This window comes from Colletes latitarsis, chromosome 12 (assembly GCF_051014445.1).
Source record: "Colletes latitarsis isolate SP2378_abdomen chromosome 12, iyColLati1, whole genome shotgun sequence".
NCBI classification, from domain to species: Eukaryota; Metazoa; Arthropoda; class Insecta; order Hymenoptera; family Colletidae; genus Colletes; species Colletes latitarsis.
Window position 1 is genome coordinate 22,062,173 of NC_135145.1, and position 22,706 is coordinate 22,084,878.

Sequence of the window (22,706 nt, forward strand, 5' to 3'; positions counted from 1 at the left end):
CGAGCAGCCGGAAGCCCTTGTTGGAATCGTACCGTGTAGAAAATAAGAGCCGCGAGTCGGAAGATTATCGCGAAAGCGCACATTTCAAAGTTTCGTCGCGTCCGAACGGTCTCGTATCGCTCCGGTATGTAAGAGGGATTGGCACAGATTTTTTCCAAGGTTTTAACAGAGGGAGGGGGAGGAGAGGGACAATTCATCGTTACGATCGATGAAAAAGAAGGCCGAACAAATCTACCGGTGCCAGGAATAAAAGTATCGGAAAGGCTTCGGTCGTCTGTAAATCTGCCCGAAAGCATTATGAATTTCAGCGACTTCCGGCGTACACCGAAATTTCGAACGGAAAGATATGAGAAAAGAGACAATCGTCGATCGAAGGAACTCTTTATTGTACGCGCATTATCGAGTTGTATACAATCGCATCCATTCGCAATTTCTTAAGACACACGCGCAATTGCTTCGTCTAATAATACTGTGGCGGAGGTGTTACAGTTGGTGTTGGATATTAAAATTATCTACTAATTAAATAGAGCAACGTTATAAATAAATTATAGGCTCGCTTAGACTACCGATTAAATTATATTACTCGCGCGATTGATAAAAGTACGGGTCACCGAAACCCGCGTGCAAGGCTCACGCCGTCGTTGTGTCCCGGGCGGAAAACGTTTTACGATTACCGTACGCGGATCTCGATGAATTTTTCTCAGTCGAGTATCATCCTCTTAGGCGATTAAAATGTCGTGATTCTCAACGACAGGGTAACGACCGAACTGGGTAATCAGATTGTACACGGAGAGCACCGTTCCCGTACCGTGATCCGCTTTAATCCGTGTATCGGGCGTTATTACACGCGACCATTATCCCGGCGCGTCGTACTCGATCCGCCGTTTGTCGTGCCCGACGAAAGGTTCGATTATCTTCGATCGTTCGCGATCCGCGAAAGAAAACCGAGGAGAAACGATTCCCGTAGAGCGTGTCCCGTTCACTTGCAAACAGTGATCCACTCTTCCACGGTGCAGTTCTGGCACTGCACCACGCAACACCAGTGAAACTTGCATCTACACCTCTCGACGCGACGTTGCCTCACGACATTGTAACCCCGTCCGCAGCAGAGGCTGCCGCATCCGTCGCCGCCGGAGCTGGTTTTGTTGCACCTGCGACCAGCGGTGCCCGGGATGTCCGCCGCGGGGTCCCTCTCGCAGAAATTGGGCGACTTTTGGTAGTAGAAGAGCTGCTTCGCGAGATCTCTGGGCCTCCTTTTGCGTCCGCCGTTCCCGGCGCCGCCACCGCGATGCTTCCTCTGTCTGTGTCGGTCGGGCCTCCTCCTCCTCGATCCCCTCACTCTGGTCAACGGGGTCACGCTGCCCAGGTTGCTCTGCGCCACCAGCACGGCGTTCCGGAAACGGTCCTTGAGCGTCTTGCCCACCAGCCGGAAGTCCGGCGCCACTTTCCAGCAGGTCTTGAGCTCGCAGGAACCCGACATACCGTGGCACTTGCAGCGCACTTGCATGTTGCTCGCCACCGCCTGAAATTCCATGGTGTTTTACAGGTCCCCATCGAGGCGAGGAGGGATTAGAGGAACACGTCCACGACCCGAACGCGACGAGAGAATGGCTACGGGAACACCATTCGACGCAGGAAGCTCGCGCGGAGTGGTCAAGAGTCGCACGAACAGCGGCGGAAGAGAAAGGGGGCAATTTCTTTTAGACAAAGAGGTGTCGCGTACCAAACAGTTAATGAGTCTACGGCTGGGTGGTCCAGCCCCGGGCCTCGTCTTAATAACGTCGAGGCGAGACCGAGCGTGAAGAGGCGTACGGAGGAGAGGAACGGACTCCGGCTGCTCTCCTGCTCCTCTCCACCCCTATATTCACCTTCTTCTTCTGCCCTGCTCTCCCGCCGTCTGTCTTTCTTTTCGCCACGGAACCAGGAGGCAAGGATCGCCCCGTTAAAACGCGAGAAGGATGTATATTGTCGCTGGAATGAAATATTTATCGCGAACAGGAGACGCCCGGGACTGCAAAGAGAGGGCGAAATCAAAGGGAAGATTAATCAAACGGGCTTACCAAGCGGCCAGCTTGATTGTTGTGGAGATTGACCGTCGACTGTATGTCCCCGGCCCTCTCGCGCGTGTCTAGGAACTGTCTCGAGAACTCCATGCCGTAGTCGAGGTTGTGAGAGCAGCCGCCCCACTTCCATTGCGTGCCCCTGGCCTTGGCTGGCGGCTTACCCTTGTAGCTCGACGGGTCGCATCCGCAGGAGAGCAGCCGGCCCATGCTGCACGCGCGGGCCACGCTGTGCGCCACCCCCGCCGCCGAAATCGCGAACGCGAACGCCGTCTCTCTATATCCTGTAACCAACGATCTTTCATTTACGGTCAAATATTGACACGCAACTTGTTCTTTACCCCGTTACTGACTCAGTCTTGTTACTTCGTAGGAACCTCTGCTGTGCTTCTGCTGCTGGAGGCCGAAGACATCACGACATTGAATAATCGATCGAGGAGCGTCAAATAGCTTGCGAGAGAGATTAGAGCGTGGCCCTCTGATGGCGAGTACGGGAACTGTCGTCACACCAGCAATTATTCTTCAGAATCGTTTCGAACGTTGTATATTTTTCGCGCGTGCTGGAGTCGCAAAGGAGGAACAATTGGTAGGAGGGTATGATCGAGACGCCGGGGACCGGTTAGCAAATTGCTGCTCGTCCACGGTGACGCCGGGGACGAGAGTAATATACGCAACGCATCGCGACAGCGGCGATCGCGTTCGTCCGTTTCTCTCGCGAGCGACGAGAACGCGAAGGCAGCGGGACACCGTGGAGCCGGGCTTCCGTAGAAGGAGCTCCGGTAGCGAGCACCGACGGATCGTTCGACGGATCGGCCGACAGACAGCCATCAGACGAAGTTCAGAGGTAGATTATTCAGCCGTCCGTCAAAACAAAGCGTGGCCATCAGCAGCGGCGGCCGGCGGGCATCCATTGACTGCATGTATAAACGATCGCTCGGCGGGGTGCCCGAAGACGCAATGCCAAACTCTGATCACGGCCAATTTTATTCCGATAGTCCAGCTCCGAGGATTCTCGCCACCTCAGTAACCTCAAACTTTGTCTCAACTACTCTAGGTTAGGTCTGGATAGGGATTCTCACCTTCTGAGATACCTGGAACCATGCTTTAGGTCTTCTAGACTAGGTTTAGGTTAGATTTGGTTTGACTCCAGAGGCCTATAACAGTACAGTTCTCAAGATTTGCTTCAAGTAGAGACCTAAAACTAATACTGTATACTTATTGTAATTGCGTTGCTAGTTTCTAAGCTCCCAAATCTAATTTATCTTGCATTATAATAGGGGCAATTCTGTGATGAAGAGGACGTGGAGTACAAATAAACGAAGATCAACTCGCGGATGGAGGAACTATACCAGTACAGTTCTAGAGATCTAATAGTAATTACATTACTAGTTTCTAAGCTTCCAAGTCTCATACACGCACATTTTAATAGGGACAACTCGGTGATGAAGATGACGTGGAATACAAATAAAGGAAGATCAGGCATGTAGAGAGGAAGAATTTGGAAATTCGCGGATGGAGGAATGGGAGGTTGGAGGGCCCGGGCCATTTCGATAAGTAATGCGACGTCAAACGCACTTTTTCTTCGGTTACCTCCAAGGTCTCTCGTCTCCCGAAGCGTCGCTGGAGTCGGATTGACGAATGGCCGATCGTCAAACCGCAATGGTGGCTGTCAACTTACAAACGATACGACACACGACTGCCCGCGGACCCTCGGAATACGCGGTTCGAACTGTCCCTTTCTCCCGGCGACTCCTCGACAATGCCCACACATTACTCTACCCCTCTTGTCCCTCGTTGGAAAGAGCTACTCCAATCCACGGATACCGGGCGGTATTTGCAGTATTCATGAGAGCGAGATACCGGGGAGACGCGCTAAAGGCACATTCGAAAGGATTTGTGGTATTCGTTCCCGACACCCGATGAAGCACTGCGCGCTGTCGTTACGCCGTCCCCCTTACGACGACCACCCCTTTTGTTCCTTCCGTTTTGAATCCATGTTTCGAACGCGACTCGCGACAGGGACCGGCGCTGGGCAAACGATTTCCAACGATCCTCCTTAATTTCGCCTTTGAAAAAAGGAGGCTCGCGATAGTACCCGGTACTTGTTCCGCGATTCCATTGGAGATTCCACGAACGTCTCCTTTTACCTCGTCGGATATTCCGGCGGGGCAAAGATTCGTTGGTCTCTCGTCCAACGATCGACAGGACGAGCCGGCTCCGGGGAGCGAGATTGGACAGCCGGTAGTCGATTACGTCGCCCTTCGTCGATCGTACGAAACACGGCGACGTTAAAGAGTCGAGCCTCGCCACGGCCTCCGGGAGTCGGGCAGATTTTTTGGAAGATCGCTGGCACGATAAAAACGTCGACGACGCGGACCGATCCAGGAGGGTTCCCGAGGCGGACCGATATCGCCTGCCTCCGTTTCGGAGGATGATAACCTTCTTCGTTGCGGCGAGGACCGGCTTCCAAGACGAAAGGGAACGAAAACGCGCAGCTCTTTATATGGCCTCGCGGTGGGAGGGGTTGCTGAAAGCTTACGCTTTATACGGCTATTGGCAGCAACTGTTTTATAATGCAGATAGCTGCTGGAGGGCTACAGCTACTGCAACTGCCGTTGCTCCTGCTACCGATGGTAAGAGGAGCACCGGGGACTCGTAATAAATCCTCCACGGGGAGTTGTACGTCTCTTCTCCTGGACAGTGGAGAGAAACCGAGGCAGAAGGAAGAGGAGGATGAGGCTGAGGTGCGCGCAGGGCCACACAGCCTCTTTACTCTTCGGCCCTTGACGCGGGGACCTGGTGACGGATGGCGCGCAGACCTTACCCTGCTACCCTGTGTCAAGCCCAAATCACTGTTTAGATAACTCAATAGATAGCGTGCTCGCTAACGTCTACGGGAGCGTGCGCCTCCTTTTCGGGTCGCCTAGCCTCGACTCTCTTATCCCTCCGTAGACGGGTTTTCGAATTAGGCTCCCTCGTCCACGTTTCTACTCGTATCTGATAAGCAGTTTACACCCGGAAGCCCCGGGTCCTTAGTTTTACTTTATGCTTATAGAATATAAGAGCCTCGAATAATGTAAACATCTCTCTGTTAACGCTTCACCTACCGGTAGCTGTTAAACGTTAAATTGAATCTAGTAACATTTTTTATTTTCGTGACAACCGATTGATAAGCTACCGGTCGATAAAGTGTATTAATATTAGACTGTCACCTCCCGTACTCGCCGCCAGAGGGCCACGTTCTTGTCTCTCTCGCAAGCGCTCGACCGACCCTTTCGTTTGCAACAAAAGTCGACTGACTGTCCAATAACTCGGTGTCTAACCCAGACCTTGTAGAAGGAATTCCGTCGTTCGTATCCGGCGGAGCGAATCCTATCGCGCTTTTATAACCGTAAACCCTGTCATCGTTCGTCGGGTGTCTCGTAGTAGGTCGCCTTGTGCGGGCCTTTGAGGCCCCCCGGAGGAGAGGGAGGACCGTTTCGTGTACATTTCATAATACATTAAGTCGTTTTGCCGAGGTTTAACGAATACGTGGCAAAAGAGAAGGTCGAGGAGGGGGGGAGACGGAACAAGCCGGGCGAACGGGACCCGCGGGGAGAATGAAAGAAGGAGCAACGAGAGGGCAAGGAGAACCGTGTCCGAGAGATTTAACGACGCGCGTTCTCTTGGAGATACGCAGCCAGCACGAATTTGACACGGTGGATTTCTCGAACGACCGCCGCGGACCCTCACCTGGGCCACCGATGTCGTCCTTAAAAAGCCCCCGCGCGGAACCGTTGGGTAAATGGTGAAGTACGGCCCCGTTTCTCGGAAGCTGCTGCCCTCTGACTTCTCTCGGATAATCGGCGGATCGACCTCCTCCTCCTCCTCCTCCCCGCACGTAAGCGTTTCACTCGTGGTCGTTTGAGGGGGGCGGCCGGGAAAAAGAGTCGTGGAATCGACACCTCTTGTTGACCGGTGGGCAAAAAAAGGTGTACCGATCCACGGAGACAGATAACGCCCGGAGACAGACGTGGCGGGCACCGAGATCGTGGCTGAGGACGGAACGATGTTAAGCTTTCAGGTCAGGTGCGCTCGATGTCGCGCTCTCGCGCACTCGTCCGACACGATATATGTTTCCTCTTTCGACGCACGTACGCGCCGCGACGAATTTATATGTCACACTGGAATAGGACAGCCGAGGGGGCAATCTTTTCTCCTCTCGTCTCGCCTCGTCGTCTTCCTTTCTCTCAGGGATTTTGGGGACAGGTTCTCGGGGCCGGACGCGCACACACGGCGTATTCTGATTTAAGGAAGCGCGGACCGTCTCTCGCCTACGCCGTTTCGTCGACGTCAACGACGTCGTAAAAGATTTCACCTTTCCTCCACCGCCCCCTCCGTCCTCCTCTAGCGTGATGGTCCCAAACGAGACACCACAAAAGTTCTGCGTGCGTTCGTTTTTTTTTCTCATTTTTCTTACCTCTTTGTAGAAGAACGCTGCTCTGCTGGGTTCTGCTGCTGGGCGTCAGGGACGAGCAGTTCCACCTGTGCCACGTGAACTGATGCTGGCACTCCGATATAGCCATTTGCAGGCCCTTGATCGCCGCCACCGTCACGTCCGGATTTCTGTGGCATAGCTCGCGCTGCTCCTTCGACAGGCCTGGAATTATGCCCTTGCAGACCACGGCGTTCCCGCTCGCCCAATCGTCCACGGAGTTGCTCATTAAGCAGGTCGCGCTGCAAATCAAGCGAAATTTACCAATTAAAGTTCCCCTTTCGCGCGGTCCAAGGACTTTTCCCACGGGAGCGCACGCGTTCTCGATCGCTTTGAGTGATTTTGTGTCCGCGGAATTCACCCGGGACACATTCCTCGTACTTACGGCGCGATCTCCTTCCGAACCCTCTCTGCTCCCCTTTACCGTACCGCGCGGACCACGGTTATCGAATTCCCGATCGCGAGCGCGGCCGCTTTCGGATTCATCGCCGATTAAACGAACACTGTAGCCTTTAAGTACCTCCGCCACGCCTTTGACGTTTCCACAAACTCGCGACGCGATGCTCTCGAGGGCTGCCGGGGGGTGCAAACACTGTAAATGTTCATTCTGAACTTGTTAGAATTTCTCTGTCGCGAGATTCGATACAAACAACCCCTAAATATTATTTTCAGTTCAATAGCTTGTTTTGTTTCATAGATTATAAGGAACTTCTGAAAACAACCCCCAAATATTATCTTCACCCTGTTCAATAGGTTGGTTTGTTTCACACATTAATTATAAAGAGCTAATTTCCTGAGAAATGAAATAGATGATATAAATGACCAAATACAAGAGTCTATTCTTCATCTCAAATCAAATTAATAGCATTAAATTTACTTGCTTGATACATTCTTCATGTAGAATGGATAAATATAAGGGGTTGGTCAACGTTGCTTTTATAATTGACTAAGGTTGGTGAGAAGATCATTGCTATAAAGAAATAGTTTTCTATAATTTAACAATTCTAAAATATTTGTTACTCTGTTGCAGGGAGAACTGTGCTTTGAGAGACGTCCTTGCCCCTATAAGGGGTTGGCCACCGTTTCTTTCATAATTGACTAAGGTTATTGAGAAGATCATTGCTATAAAAGAATAGTTTTCTATAATTTAACAATTCTATTTTGCAAATTCTAAAATATTTATCACTCTGTTGCAGGGAGAACTGTGCTTTGAGAGGCGTCCTTGCCCCTACAAGGGGTTGGCCACCGTTTCTTTTATAATTAAGGTTGTTGAGAAGATCATTGCTATAAAAGAATAGTTTTCTATAATTTAACAATTCTATTTTGCAAATTCTGAAATATTTGTTACTCTTGCAGTAGAAATTGTGCTTTGAGAGGCGTCCTTGCCCCTACAAGGGGTTGGCCGCCGTTTCTTTTATAATTAAGGTTGTTGAGAAGATCATTGCTCCAAAAAAATAGTTTTCTATAATTTAACAATTCTATTCTGCAAATTCTAAAATATTTATCACTCTGTTGCAGGGAGAACTGTGCTTTGAGAGACGTCCTTGCCCCTATAAGGAGTTGCCCTCCGTTTCTTTTATAATTAAGGTTGTTGAGAAGATCATTGCTATAAAAGAATAGTTTTCTACAATTTAACAATTCTATTTTGCCAATTCTAAAATATTTATTACTCTGTTGCAGGGAGAACTGTGCTTTGAGAGGCGTCCTTGCCCCTACAAGGGGTTGGCCGCCGTTTCTTTTATAATTAAGGTTGTTGAGAAGATCATTGCTCCAAAAAAATAGTTTTCTATAATTTAACAATTCTATTCTGCAAATTCTAAAATATTTATCACTCTGTTGCAGGGAGAACTGTGCTTTGAGAGGCGTCCTTGCCCCTATAAGGGGTTGGCCACCGTTTCTTTTATAATTAAGGTTGTTGAGAAGATCATTGCTACAAAAAAATAGTTTTCTACAATTAAACAATTCTATTTTGCAAATTCTAAAATATTTATCACTCTGTTGCAGGGAGAAGTGTGCTTTGAGAGGCGTCCTTGCCCCTATAAGGGGTTGGCCACCGTTTCTTTTATAATTAAGGTTGTTGAGAAGATCATTGCTCTAAAAAAATAGTTTTCTATAATTTAATAATTCTATTTTGCAAATTCTGAAATATTTGTTACTCTTGCAGTGGAAATTGTGCTTTGAGAGGCGTCCTTGCGCAGGAATCGTCGATAAATTCCGAGGGTGAGGCGGCTGCAGCGGTGCACTTTAATACGCGCGTGCATCTTGCGCGCGTCTGCTTTCCTTTAGGCAATTTTACGAGGCCGGGGTCGAAAGGTGCGATAGCTCTCAAAGAGCCGCTCGAATATATCTGTTCGCCTCTTTCTTCGTCCGCATCCACCACCCCCTCTCCGTATCGGTCGCCTCCCCCGGTTACCCTTTTTCCAGCCCCCGTCTGCTGCCCTCTCGCATCGTCGGCGATAACGTTATTCACCTCTCGGAAGAAGAGCTCTTAAACCGCTATCTTAAGCGACAGCTTCTGCCTAATGGCGGAGCATTACGAGGCTCCGGGTGTTAATTAATTTTCAGATAAAATAAAAGTATCCCGGGCCCGAAAATCTCCTCGATACGAACGTGCGTTGATTTGTTGCGGTTCTTTGCGCTTTTATACACCAATTACTCGTACAATTTTATTGTCTCGGCTATCGTATGTTTACAAAATAATGTACCATTAAAATCGCATCAGTTTTTTGCGAATATCGCCAAAGAGAATGACTCGTCTGGGTCAGGATGAAGCAACAGACAGGTCGTTCGTCGAGAGAGATTTGGGGTTCGTTTATTTGCTCGCGGCGAGCAGGAATGGTCAATTTTCTTGCGGAGAGGGTCCTCGTGGTGGACGTGTCACGGACGGGTGCAAGATTCTCGGTGGGTCGGTGGTTATCTGCGGGTACAAATTAGCCGACGAGCTTCTCCTAAAGTAAAAGCTGTGTATAGCACCCGCGCGAACGAGGAAAAGAGAGAAATGAAAGGTATAAAGGGACCTCGGGGACAAAAGGGAGAAAAGGAACGAAGAGAGGCCCTGCGCGACTCGGTTTCTGCGTAGTGTGGGAAAAGAACGGCGGAGGAGGACCAAGATTTTAGGGTCGCGGAGGTTATTGAGGGCTCCCATTACCGATACACCGTTGCATCGCCGCTATCTTTCGCGCTATTGATGATCTACCGAAAGCAGATTAATGATCTTAACTCCACGAAACAAATTACCGAAGACATCGCGTACCTGTGGAAGTCCGACCGCGTCGACGGATTCCTCTGCGTTACCCTTTCCTCCCCGTTGTGCTCTTTTGACCTTCGTTTCTTATTTCTTTCCTGCGATGTCGCGCTATCTTTTTACGGGGCACCACGAATAGATCGGTTGCGTTCCACAGCCACGCGAAATATATTAAATAATCCCCGGCGGTTGGTGCATTTTTCAACGAGACTGCGCGATAAAGCGATACAACCTGACGCAACGTGTATCCATCTGTTCGTTTAGATTATTCTGCAGTCGTGCCCCATTTATCTGAACGCGTCCGGGAACTACAAGGTTCGGATAACTGGTACATTTGTGTAATAGCTAGAAAACGTTTCCTTGTTCGAATAACAGGGACTTGGAATAATTATCTCATATCTCAAGCCTTACTCTACTGGTTCATCTTAGCTATTATCGTTCAGATATGTAAAATCGTGCAAATTAATATTTTTGTTAGTACAATGGAAGCTTTTTTATACCTAAATAATTCTAAGGCTTGCTAACAGGCCCTGAGATATTAAATAGCCTGTCGAGGAGCGTATATGTGCAAACTAGAGGTCAATCGAGCACTTGCGAGAGAGTTAAGAGCGTAGCCCTCTGGTGGCGACTACGAGAGATGACACTATCTCACGTATTTCTTATATTTGTACATATTACATCTACAATCTAATAATAATGTTTGACTCTATGGTTAAAATTAATTAATTCCTGTGCATGATTGAAAAAACTACTGTAATTCTTTGATCTATGTTTAGAGATAAATTAATAATTTGTCACGTTTCACGGATGAAGCGAACCTTTCGAAACACAGGAGGATTATTTAATACAAGAATTTATCACTTCTTTCAGGTATTTTTCCTGATATTCATGAAGAAAGTCTTAATGATACTGCTTGATATACTTCTGTACCCATCCATTCATTCTTTCGTGGCTGATAAATGACGGCTGGATTGGAGACATGCTTGAAACACCTGGGCTTCTGTAATTTTCCAATCATGAGTAATGGAATTTATGCGACCCGGTGGCATTAGAGCAAATCATAATGGTTTACGGGCCTTACGCTTGGTAATGGTTACCGCATCCGAAGCTAATGACTTTCGAAGTAATCTTCGATAAATGCCACTTTCATCAACATTGTATACGCAATCTTTTGAATACTGTATTTCGCGTTTGCTGAAAGTCTTTCTTCTTTGATACTTAATCCTTTCGGACGTGACAGTAACATATGTTTACGTGACATTTTAGTCTGTAATTAATGATATATAATTACGAAATTATGCAATTACGTTTCCCAATATATTTTGCACGTTTGTCAACAATTACCGCGATGGAAATTATTATTAACCGAAAACTAGGTCTGCAATTCAGGTCCGTCTAATTTTACATTAAATTACCAGACGTTTTCGCATAAAGTTGGCCCCAGGTGTATCATTAGCGCTCTTCTGCGAAAGTCATAAATTAATTGTAGCTTCCAAACATATTGTTTTCTAGAGTTAATACGATTTTACTTTCACATTTGCCCATTTACTGTTACTGCCTCACACTTTTGTATTTTATTTTTATCAGGCTTTATGTAAGGCATGATTTTTGATGTTTTTAGCGTGTCGCGGTGATTTTAGCACTCCATAATATAAACATCTTTTATTTCACTATCTTTAGGCATAACAGTATTTTCTAGCAACTTGTAAGATTCTATTAAAAGCACAGAACATCCTAAATTTAATTTACAGTACTACATATACAGTATTCGTTCTATGCATTTTATAAATTTAAATAACAACTATAAATTCTACGTTAAGTATATAAATCTCCATATTGTACGAATTGTATAATTTTAAGTTGAAGTCATGTTATCGAATGCATCCAAAAAATGCGTGAGAAAGTGCTAAGAACGAAAGTATTGTAATTAAAAGATCGTTTAATAACAGGAAGTCGATTACGTATCGAAGAGAGCGACTCTGTTTACGATATGCGCGGCAAAAATGATAAGAGCGTAAGTCGTGAGAAGATCTTTGGAGCAAATCGAAGGTCGCCTTTCGCGAGACCGTCGTTGCATTTTTGCAATGACCCAATGGGTCGTCGAAGAATCCAAGATGGCGGACGGGGGTTTGCACGTATTTTATTCAAGTTGCTCGCAAGCAAACGAACTCGAAAGAGAGCGGGGACGAGGAGAAAAAAAAATAAAGAGAGAAAATCACGGAACGGAATTTCGCGTTTAATGGAGGTATACCCGCGGAGAGAGAACTCGTTACGCCTGACTCGCGAGAATTCCACCGCGGCAGATATCGAATCCGCTTTGCTTCTCTCGTTTTCGCGCGAGATCGGTTCCCTTTTGCTCGACACGGCGATTCCTTTCATCGTGTCGCGATTTTCTACTTTCGTTAAGCCTCTCTAGCTTCCTGTATTAATTGCATTTAACTCCTTGTTTACAGTTAGTTTCCATATTCTTGGAATTGTAGTCAATTGGTATTTCAGATTTGTTAGCACCGATGATCCCATTTGCTTTCTTACTAATAGTTATTTATTGCATTTCAGGTGTAGCAAGACTGGAGCAACCCATTAAAGAAACATCAACGATGAACACAAAGTATTTCCACACAAAAAAGGAGCAGCTACATTAAATGAAACATTCACTAACGACCTATATGTAGTTGGGGGTACATTAGAGCAGAGTAAACAATTCACTAATCATCCACTTTACTTCAGAGTAATCTGAGGTCCAAGACACTGGATTCTGGATACATATTGCAACGATGACCTCATTTGTTTTTTCACTAATGATTCTTATTTATTATATTTAAGGTGTAGCAAGACTGGAGCCCATTAAAGAGACATCAACGATGAACACAAAGTATTTTCATACAAAAAAGGAGCAGCTACATTAAATGAAACATTCACTAACGACCTATATGTAGTTGGGGGTACATTAGAGCAGAGTAAACAATTCACTAATCATCCACTTTACTTCAGAGTAATCTGAGGTCCAAGACACTGGATTCTGGATACATACTGCAACGATGACCTCATTTGTTTTCTTACTAATAGTTATTTATTGCATTTAAGGTGTAGCAAGACCGAAGCAGCCCATTAAAGAGACATCAACGATGAACACACAAAGTATTTTCACCCAAAAAGGAGCAACTACATTAAATGAAGCTATATCTAGTTGGAAGTATATTTTTGTTAGAGTATGGAAGCCATAAAGAATTAGAAGGTAAACAATTCACTAATGATCCACTTTGTAACAGGATATGGAACCGCGACCTGTCATGGCGTCACAGGGGGGTCCGGAGTCAGCGACACAATGGGAGGGAGAAGCGTTTGACGGCGTTTCGAGGCGGAAGCCGTCAAAGAGACGGCGAGGAACGAGGCCAGGCCTCGAAAGACGAGTCCTATTCGGTTAACCGGAATCGGTGCACCGGCTGGCGTCGGGGTGCTAAGCGGTCGTGTCGCGCAAACTGGTTTATCGGCCGTTACATCACGGGAATTATTCGATGCCGTAATTCAATGCCGTTCCGTAAATACGCCGAAGCGCACGCGTGCCTATATCTACGCGCGTCGGTGCGCGTACGGCCTTGTTCCAGGATGCTGTTTGTAATTATTTACGAGGAGCACCGCGTGGGCACGGAGGAGTATGTCTGGGGGTCCGCGTCGCGGCCGGACGGCATCATTGTACGCCCGTGACGCGCTCGTATCTCTGAGACACAACATTGTCGTAGATAGTCGACAGAATGTTTACCCTTTCATCTGCGCGCGATTCGTGTTCTCGGAAGGTGACGCAGGAATTTAACGCGATTCGGGGAACCTCAGAGGTTTGCGCAACAAATATTTAAGCTTTGGAACCACCGATACACCATCTCAAAAATTGCAATTAGAATGATCTCCGAATGGGAAGTATTTTTTAGAACTCAAGTTGTAATTTACAATGTTTGGAACGTTGGGGAGTCTGATCTGCTTTTAACATCCCCCAGGATGCACTTTTAAGGTGTTAGTCACCTGTAAATCAAATATTTCAGCTTTGGAACCACCGATACACCACAAAATTGCAATTAGAATAATCTCTAGGTAGAAATATTGTCAATGTAAGATCTCAGTAGTTTTCAATGTTTGTAATCTTAGACGAACTTTTAAGATTCCTTTTGCTAGAAACAGATTATGAACAGGGACTCCTTGCAAACCAGATATCTGAGCTCTTGTAACCACCGATAGAATCCTACACCGCCTCGAAAATTGCAATTAGAATAATTCCTAGTTATAAGTATCTTATAGGATCTCAAGTAGCGTCCAATGTTTGTAGCCTTAGGGGGTGTTTCTGCTTTTGACGTCCCCCCCCTAGGACTTGTAGGGTTCTCTTTGCTAGGACCAGAGTGTGAATAGAGACTCTTCGTCCCGATTCGCGGGTCGAGGCTTCCGGAAAACGGACTTTGGCGATCACGCTGGCAAAGAATGTCGGTCGCGCGAGACGAACCGGACGGTCCAGCGATTCTTTGGCGAGAGAAAGATTCGATTAGAGCGTGCAGGGTGTTCGACACAGTGCTTGGGCGAGATCGGGGAGGCATAATGAAGATCGCAGCGGGATCGTTCGTTGTTCGTGCCACGGAGCCGGTTGAAAGGGCCTATTTGCACTCAGTCATTGTGCTCTGGCTCGGAGCCGTCGATGCGACCGCCGCCTCGACGAAGCGTCTCTATTGACAGATTCTTTCCGCAAGAGGCGGAAAGAGAAGAGCCTCGCCATCAACGCGCTCGTAAATTTCTCTCAACGAAATTCGACACGACAGTTTGCGTCCATGACATCTTTCAGTCTTTATTCTGCTCTGGTCGTTGTCTTCATCGTTCTAGTCACCTTCCATTAACTTCTTGGCATTCAGCGTACTGATCGAATGCCTTCAGCTTTTGATTCGCAGGGGGGATGCACGACCCACGCATTTATTTAACCCTTTGAGAATTTTTTGGCACTCAAGACTGTGACACACCTCGTTACATCATGGTTTATCAATATTGACTGCTCGTTTTTTTTCAACAGCCTTGAACTCTCTGAAAGACTGTGTTTAATAGTTTTTAATTGACTGATAGAGCTCTGCTGGTCAGTAGAATTATTGTTAATAAGTAGAGAGAACTGTAACTGATCTAGATAGTTTGGATTTTATGTGAAAAGTAGCACTTGACAATCTGCGTTCATTTAAATAGCTTTGTAGAAATCTGGTGTTAGGTGATGTTGATCTCTGATAGAAGTTTAGTGATTGATAGCTTTGAAAGGCTATTTATTATTATTCTTTTAGAATGTGCATAATTCCAGAATAAAAAGAATGGATCTTGCTTAATTTAATATAAATTTAACTGAGAGGCATTATTTGAATGATCTTCATGTCTTCTTCATTGACAAATGTGTAAATACTCAATCTTGACCATGTATGGGCCCTTTAAGGCCCCGCCACTCGATATTCGCTAATATTAGAACGACATCGTAAACAATGGCGAAACTGTCCGCATAGCAACGAGGCGACGATGGTCTCGCGAACAGATCCCCGATGAAAGGACCATTATACTGCTAAACTTTGCAAAACAAAGTACTCAACGAGGTCGTATCCGACTGTTTACATTGTTGTTTCAGCCAGAGTGAATATTCCCATGCATTTGCATTGCTCGATGCTATTTCGCGTTTATGTAAATTGGTCGTAAAATATTTATTTTGCCAGTGAGTAGTTTTGAAAGCAGTTTCTAGTATTGCGGATAATTTGCCTCGAATTGCTGGGGGGCATAACTCGAGTCAGCTTGGATTTTATTTAACATGGAATGCCTTTTAATTCAAATTAACTCAGATTCTGTTTTATTGACAATAGAGATACTTTGTACGACAAAATGTACATTAAAGATAATGAAGCTTCAATCCCTCGTGTATGGGGGGCACCCAACAGGGATTCGTTGATCCTTTAATTTGCTATTCAGGGGGATGAAGAAAAATATTTGCCCTTCAGAGATGTACCTTGTGATTTTATTTAGGATTTAATATTTTAAGATTGTTGACAATATTTAGAATTCTTTTTAGGATTACATAACAAATTAATTTCAATTATCTAGAGGGAAAAATCCCCAATTTACTCCTCGAGGTTTTCATCTAATTACAATAACAATTGATTTGGTATTTAAGTTGCATTCCTCTGCTTCAAACGTCTCATTTGGTGATTTCAATCCCTTCCAAAAATTATGCTAGGACCCTGACTACTGCTACCCCTTTCTACACTCGTGCAAACGTTCTATACTTCTCGATATTATCTTACAAAAATTCAGTACCGTTCTATTCAAGTTTCCACTTGTTCCTATTTACATAAACTCAAAATGGTCGCGTTTAACGTTCTAAGTTCCACGAATCTCGATCCTGGTCTACAATCTACAGATAAATAAATATCCCTGAACACGATACTCGATCGAGACGCTGCCGGGCGATAGTCGAACGCAAACGATTTCTTTCGGGTGGCGAGATGCGACCGGTGCAATAACAAACGCGAGAAGGATAAGATAAAAAGGCGTGTTCGATCGTGTCGAGAAAGTTCCATCTTCTAGTTTTTCATTTCATCCAAGAACTCGATGAAACCGATAAATACAGAGTAGTTCGAAAAAAACTGTTCAAACACGTGTAGAGATAATTGCGTTAATGTAATAGAATATCTCCGTTTTTAGTAATTGTTCATGTTGAATCATCGATATTGTTGTTTCATATTAATCGTGTCATCTGTTGTCAAATATGAATGATAACACTAGGTGCTCTGTATCACTTGTGTGATTATTACTTTTAGTATTTTATAATTACTTATCTTGCTTTGGTAGCTAAACAGTTCAGACGTGTATAGCGGTAGCTTGTAGAAAGAATATAGTAATGCAGTTCAGTTTTTAGTATCCCTATTCAAAGTGTTACAATTCAAAGTGTTGGCCTCTATTTTTTGGTGTGAGAAAGGGATCTGTTTTGTGAGACATATGATGATAGAATCTGTTTCATTGCATAATTAAAATTCAAAGTCTTGTCCTTTATTTTCTAGTGTGAGGAAGGTTGCAAATCTGTTATAAGTTCTATGAGACATCATCATAGGATATGATGATAGACAATATGATAGAATTCTTAGTACAAGCGTGTCTGTTCTGTTTCAGTTTATAATTACAATTCAAAGTCTTGGCCTCCATTTTTTCGTGTGAGAAAGGAATCTGTTGCAAGTTCTGTGAGATGTATGATGATAGTATGATAGAGTTTCTAGCACAAGTGTGCTTATTCTGCTTCATTTTATAATTACAACAGTATGATAGAGTTTCTAGTATTATTGTGCCCAGTTTGTTTCACTTTATAATTGCATAAGTATGATAGAGTTTCTAGTATTATTGTGCCTAGTCTGTTTTATTTTATAATTACAACAGTATGATAGAGTTTCTAGTATTATAGTGCCTAGTCTGTCTCACTTTATAATTGCAACAGTTCAAAGTCTTCCTTAGTTTTCAGTGCAAATCTCTATCGTTAAACAATTGTACAAGACATAGGATGATATTTAGCTGGAACTGTTCGGTTTCTCTCGAGTTCTCGGACGGTTTCGCTGACGATACCTCGGTAGAACCGAGTTTTCCTCGAGCCTTAGCCGTAGGGACGGTACTTACCGACGATTCTCGAGGAGAATCAGCAACAGGGCGATGGTGGGCCCGATCCTCGTGGCGATCCTAGACGGTGGTCCTTCGTAGACGCGTCCTGATCGAGGCATCCTGTCATCGCCCCGAGGACGTCTCTTATTCTTTGCGCGGTTTGCCCACTTTAAAAAAAGAGTCGAGTGCGACCCCTCGTCCAGGGCTGCACACCCCTAGCACCCGAACGGAAGGACCCCTCGCTCGACGATGCCGCGCGTCTCTCACTTTCTTTCTCTCTGTTTTCCTTGCACGGGGTTTCTTTCTTTTTTCCCCGAATCCCTCTCCTACTCTTCCGTCTCTCGTCTCCAGCGGGCGCGGTGCCTGTGATCAGCCGCCTGGCACGCGTCGAGGACTCCTCCTCGCCCCGGGCACCGGCGCTTCTGCTTTGACGTTCCGTACGGATTCGAGAGCTTCCAGTTTCGCCGCTTCGAGGGGTCGAAACACTACACCCCGGGGACACAGTATCTCGATGAACGGTCCTCGGTTCCCGACGCCGTCTCTCCTCGTCCACGGAGAAAAAGGAATAAATACCCGGTACTTCACTGACACTTAGGTCGTCGCGGACGTTGCAACGGCAACATCGTTTTCCCGGGCAGTCGACGTCCCACGGAGAGGCACACAAGTTTTACGGAGGACTCGGTGGATTTCTCAACGACGGATACGCGCGTGCAGGGGCACCCTCAGGTCCCCCAGGTACCGTGTCATTCCGCTCCCGATCTCGTCGTGGCAAAAGAGGAGGACCGCCCCGGGGACGCACGGGCTCCGGGTACTTCCGGTGTGTGCGCGCGTTCACGGCGAAGTGTCAAGCTCAAATAAAAGAAAAGTCGCCCTCCGGGATCTCTTACTCCTCCCACGCACACGTCCCCCTCCTTCGGCTCGTGTTCCTCTTCCACCGTTGGTCTCGTCCCGTCTCTCTCTAGCCTCTCGCGCGCGCGTAACCACCTATCGTTTCGTCGCGCAAACAGTCGAATAGCAAACTTCCCCGAACAAGGTCGAGAAAAACGTAGAAATAATCGAGAAACAAATTTTTTCAGGGAGGGGGATGTAAAGCGAAGAAGTAAACAAGAAGAAGAAGAAGTGGAGGAGAGAGAGAGAGAGAGAGAGAGAGCTATCACTTCCGTTATCCCCGTACGCGTTTCCGCGTTCGTTGTCCCGCCACTGCGAGCCGAAGAAGAGATGGACAGAATCTGATGATTCCACCTCCGTTCAAGCCCGACGAGGAGCTGTCAGGGAGATCGGTCTGTCTATGATGAACTCGGTGCGCAGTGCGCGGCTACGGGGGCCCTCCTCGCCCTCCCATAGGGAGAGAAAGGAGAGATAGGGAACTACCCTCCCCACCATAACCACCACCATCCGGACACGACCACCACCACCACCCTGAGATTCAAACCACGGAACAAGGACGGGAAGAGCGCCGGAGAAAACCAGACGCGGACAGGGAGAGGCCCTCTGGCACGGCCTGTGCTTCTCTGCGTCTCCCACTTCTCCCCGTCTTTTTCTCTCTCGCTCTGCCTCCTTCCCCCCTTCTACTTTTTTTTTTTCTCTTCCTCGGAGGCTGAAAACGCCTCTTCGCGGACCAACAGGTACTCCCCGGATCGTTTCGCGCGTCGCGGTCTACGAAATTTTGAGTTTCCCGCCGCGCGAAAGGTTCGTCGACTGGCCTGGTTCGTCCATCTTGAGAATGAGGAAGGAAGGAAGGAAGGAAGGAAGGTTGCTCTCGATCACGTGGCAGGAAAAGTGGGAGGAGCTTCCCCTACCTGCCATCCCCCCCCATAAGAGGATGCTCAATCGGCATAATTGAAGTTTATCTCGTTCCCTAACTCTCCGCTTTCCGCCTACGTAACCCCACCGTGCGCGTCTCTCCGATTTCCGTCCAATTCCGCGCACGCGCAGCCCGCCGGGGATCCACCGGGTAGATCTGGATCCAGGGAAACAAAGACACCAGAGGGGGGGCTGGTGCGCGGGCACCTGGGACTTGAAAATGCTTAAATACTTTTATCAATTCTCTCGAATCGATTCTCCCGTAGCCAATTAGCAGCGCTTTCCGATATAATAGTCGAAGATCCGAGTCGGTTTCGCGATTACGGGACGTAAGGGAGCACCTAGCTCCCCCTTGGAACCAACTTTGCCCCCTCTACGCCCCCCCCCCCTCCCCCTGGGGCCATGGTTCCCCTTTGTCCACTTTGTTGTCCTTTTTCCTCCGCCGTTCCTTCGCCTGGAATCAGAGTAGATTTCATTGACGTGGTCGCTGAGCTGGCAATTAGTCGCATCGACCCTGTCCGCGTACCACGGCTCTATATAGCCACCCCAACCGTGCCACGTGGTCGAAGATCAAACGACGTCCTGATACAAAGCGAACGCGGTTGGGGTCTGTCGCGGTCCGCGGCCCCGTTGATCCTCCGGGATCGAGACAAGACGGAACTCGTTTGATACGCCGCGATTTACCTTCGTCTAATTAGACTACGAGTCCAAATTCCTCTTCCAGGTTTAAACGTGCTATTTTATCGAGGAATGCCTGGCAATTAAGGGTGCATCCTAGGCTGCATCTCAATACTCCTTCGATAATGTCTTCATCCACTGTGTTTCGGTACGCTTCTCTAGACTTCTGTGTGCCCCTTCAATTTTAATTAATATTAATATAGTTATGTTTAATTTTAGTGGACGAGTTGCAAGACAAACCACAAGCTTGGACGGAACATCTATAGAGACTTCAGAGTTTGTTGCTTTTCTGGGGATGCATAGCAATTACGGGTCCTTTCATAATGTCTTATGTCGCGATTTACCTTCGTCTAATTAGACTACGAGTCCAAATTCCTCTTCCAGGTTTAAACGTGCTATTTTATCGAGGAATGCCTGGCAATTAAGGGTGCATCCTAGGTTGCATCTCAATACTCCTTCGATAATGTCTTCATCCACTGTGTTTTGGTACGCTTCTCTAGACTTCTGTGTGCCCCTTCAATTTCAATTAATATTAATATAGTTATGTTTCATTTTAGTGGACGAGTTGCAAGAGAAACTACAAGCTTGGACAGAACATCTATAGAGACTTCAGAGTTTGTTGCTTTTCTGGGGATGCATAGCAATCAGGGGTCCTTTCATAATGTCTTATGTCGCGATTTACCTTCGTCCAATTAGACTACGAGTCCAAATTCCTCTTCCAGGTTTAAACGTGCTATTTTATCGAGGAATGCCTGGCAATTAAGGGTGCATCCTAGGCTGCATCTCAATACTCCTTCGATAATGTCTTCATCCACTGTGTTTTGGTACGCTTCTCTAGATTTCTGTGTGCCCCTTCAATTTTAATTAATATTAATATAGTTATGTTTAATTTTAGTGGACGAGTTGCAGGAGAAACCACAAGCTTGGACGGAACATCTATAGGGATTTCAGAGTTTGTTGCTTTTCTGGGGATGCATAGCAATTAGGGGTCCTTTCATAATGCCTTCATCCACCACTGTTTTAACGCTTCTAATTATTCTATTCTCCTTCAATCTCCATTCATATTAATATACTTACTTTTTATTTGCAAGAGGAGGCTGAGGCTTGAACAGAACTATGAAGGCTTCAAACTTTGATAGCATACTGGAAATGCATAGCAATTGAGGGTCCATTTAAGCTTGTATGTCAACTCACCAATAATATCTTGATCCACCACTGTGTTTTGGTACACTTCCAATTTCTCTATGCTCCTTCAATCTTTATTGATATTAATATACATATTCTTAATTTTGGTTGGTAATATCAAGCTTTAGCTTTAATGAATTGCTTGCAAAGGGAGGTAGAATCTGATTAGATGCTTGCTCCCCATATTTGCAAGTATCTTCCTAGAATATTCATTTCTCCAATTAACAGACTAATCAATTCCAACTAGCCTCTTCTCTTTGCAGAATTAACACGGAAATCTGGCAATGCCCTCCATTTTTGTTGAAACTATGATGCACCAGTAACTTCAACTTTACATATTTTATATATTTCATAGGTAATATCCTCCATTTCTATTAAACTATACCAGTAACTGTTCTCATTTCATATATTTTGTAGGTTCCTAATGATCTATATTCTTCTCTGCAAGATCTAAATCCTCTCATTAGGTAATCTCCCCAATTTCTATTAAAACTATCGTACATCAATAACTTCTTCTCACATATTTCATATATTCTATAGGTTCCCAATGGCAATATAAAACATTGTTGCACACAATGTACCTAAAAACAACATATGACCTCCTGCATGCTCATCAACCCTAAACTCCGTCTCAAGATCCACAAGCTTACCAAAAGGGACAGAAGAAAGAAGATTAACAGCCTCCAGCGTTACAATACCATAACAAACAATAATACAAAGTCCCCAGAGATGGCGTAAGCGATACAGGGGTAGAAAATGAACCGCCTCGGCGCGGTCAGTTCGGTATTCCGGGTATGCGTCTCGCGGTTTCCGGGGCGACAGGAGGAACTATCGACGGTCGTCGCTGGCCGTGGAATCGGCGAAACTCGTTTGGTTCCGCGCGCCGCGATTATTAGCTGTAGCTAATTAGAATCCCCGAGCGAACAAACGAGCGTGCGTTGGAGCTCTCGAGGGTCTCTCTCGTCCCTTGACGAGGGAAGAGGAAGAAGGGTTCAGGGATGCCTGGTCGGTCGAGGCGAACGACTGTTCCCCCGGACGCAAACGAATTTCGTAGCCGGGGCAATCGCGTACGCCTGGCGGACGCGGCGATATCGTTAAAAAGTATTTGTCGAGGCACGCCGGGCCCAGCGAGTCTTTCTTTTTTTTCGTCGTGCACGCGAGAACCGACGACTACGTTCCATTCGTTTGGTGGACGCTCATTGCCCGGGCCAGGTACCTCCTCGCGATAAGATCGTTCCTCCTCTCTCCTCTCTGCTCCTTTTAGTCGGATCGTGCTCCCTCTCCTTTGCACCGTGTACCCTCCGTCATCCTATCTGGGTGCATTACTTATCGGGCTATCGAGTGTCCCGACCATGATCTTGGCACGCGAGCGCCGATACCATCGAACCGCTCGATCATCCTATCGCCGTGCAATGCGACCCGCGGTGCACTTCTGCTCGGGAGCCTAATTGGCCAGGGTTCAAAAAGGGGTACCAACTCGCCTGGCACCTGCTGCCCTCTGGAAAACACGTTCACGCGTGCTTTCCCCGGCGCTCGCGCGAACACTGCCAGTTTGCAGGCTGCTCCGTCCCTTCGTAGCACGAAAATCCCTGTAAACGAATTATCTTTCGCTGGCGGAGGG

The 22,706-nt window shown here is 46.6% G+C and overlaps 1 protein-coding gene across 1 annotated transcript; it reads right to left on the minus strand.

Annotated features, from left to right (window-relative positions):
• Positions 1–482: 482 nt before the first annotated feature.
• Positions 483–18,372, minus strand: Wnt10 (Wnt oncogene analog 10). The gene is made up of 4 exons (XM_076779621.1): positions 17,438–18,372; positions 6,520–6,776; positions 2,061–2,344; positions 483–1,522 (listed from the first exon to the last, which is right to left on the minus strand). Exons 1-4 carry the CDS (start codon positions 17,536–17,538, stop codon positions 980–982), a joined length of 1,185 nt encoding a protein of 394 aa, XP_076635736.1. The 5' UTR covers positions 17,539–18,372; the 3' UTR covers positions 483–979.
• Positions 18,373–22,706: the final 4,334 nt, after the last annotated feature.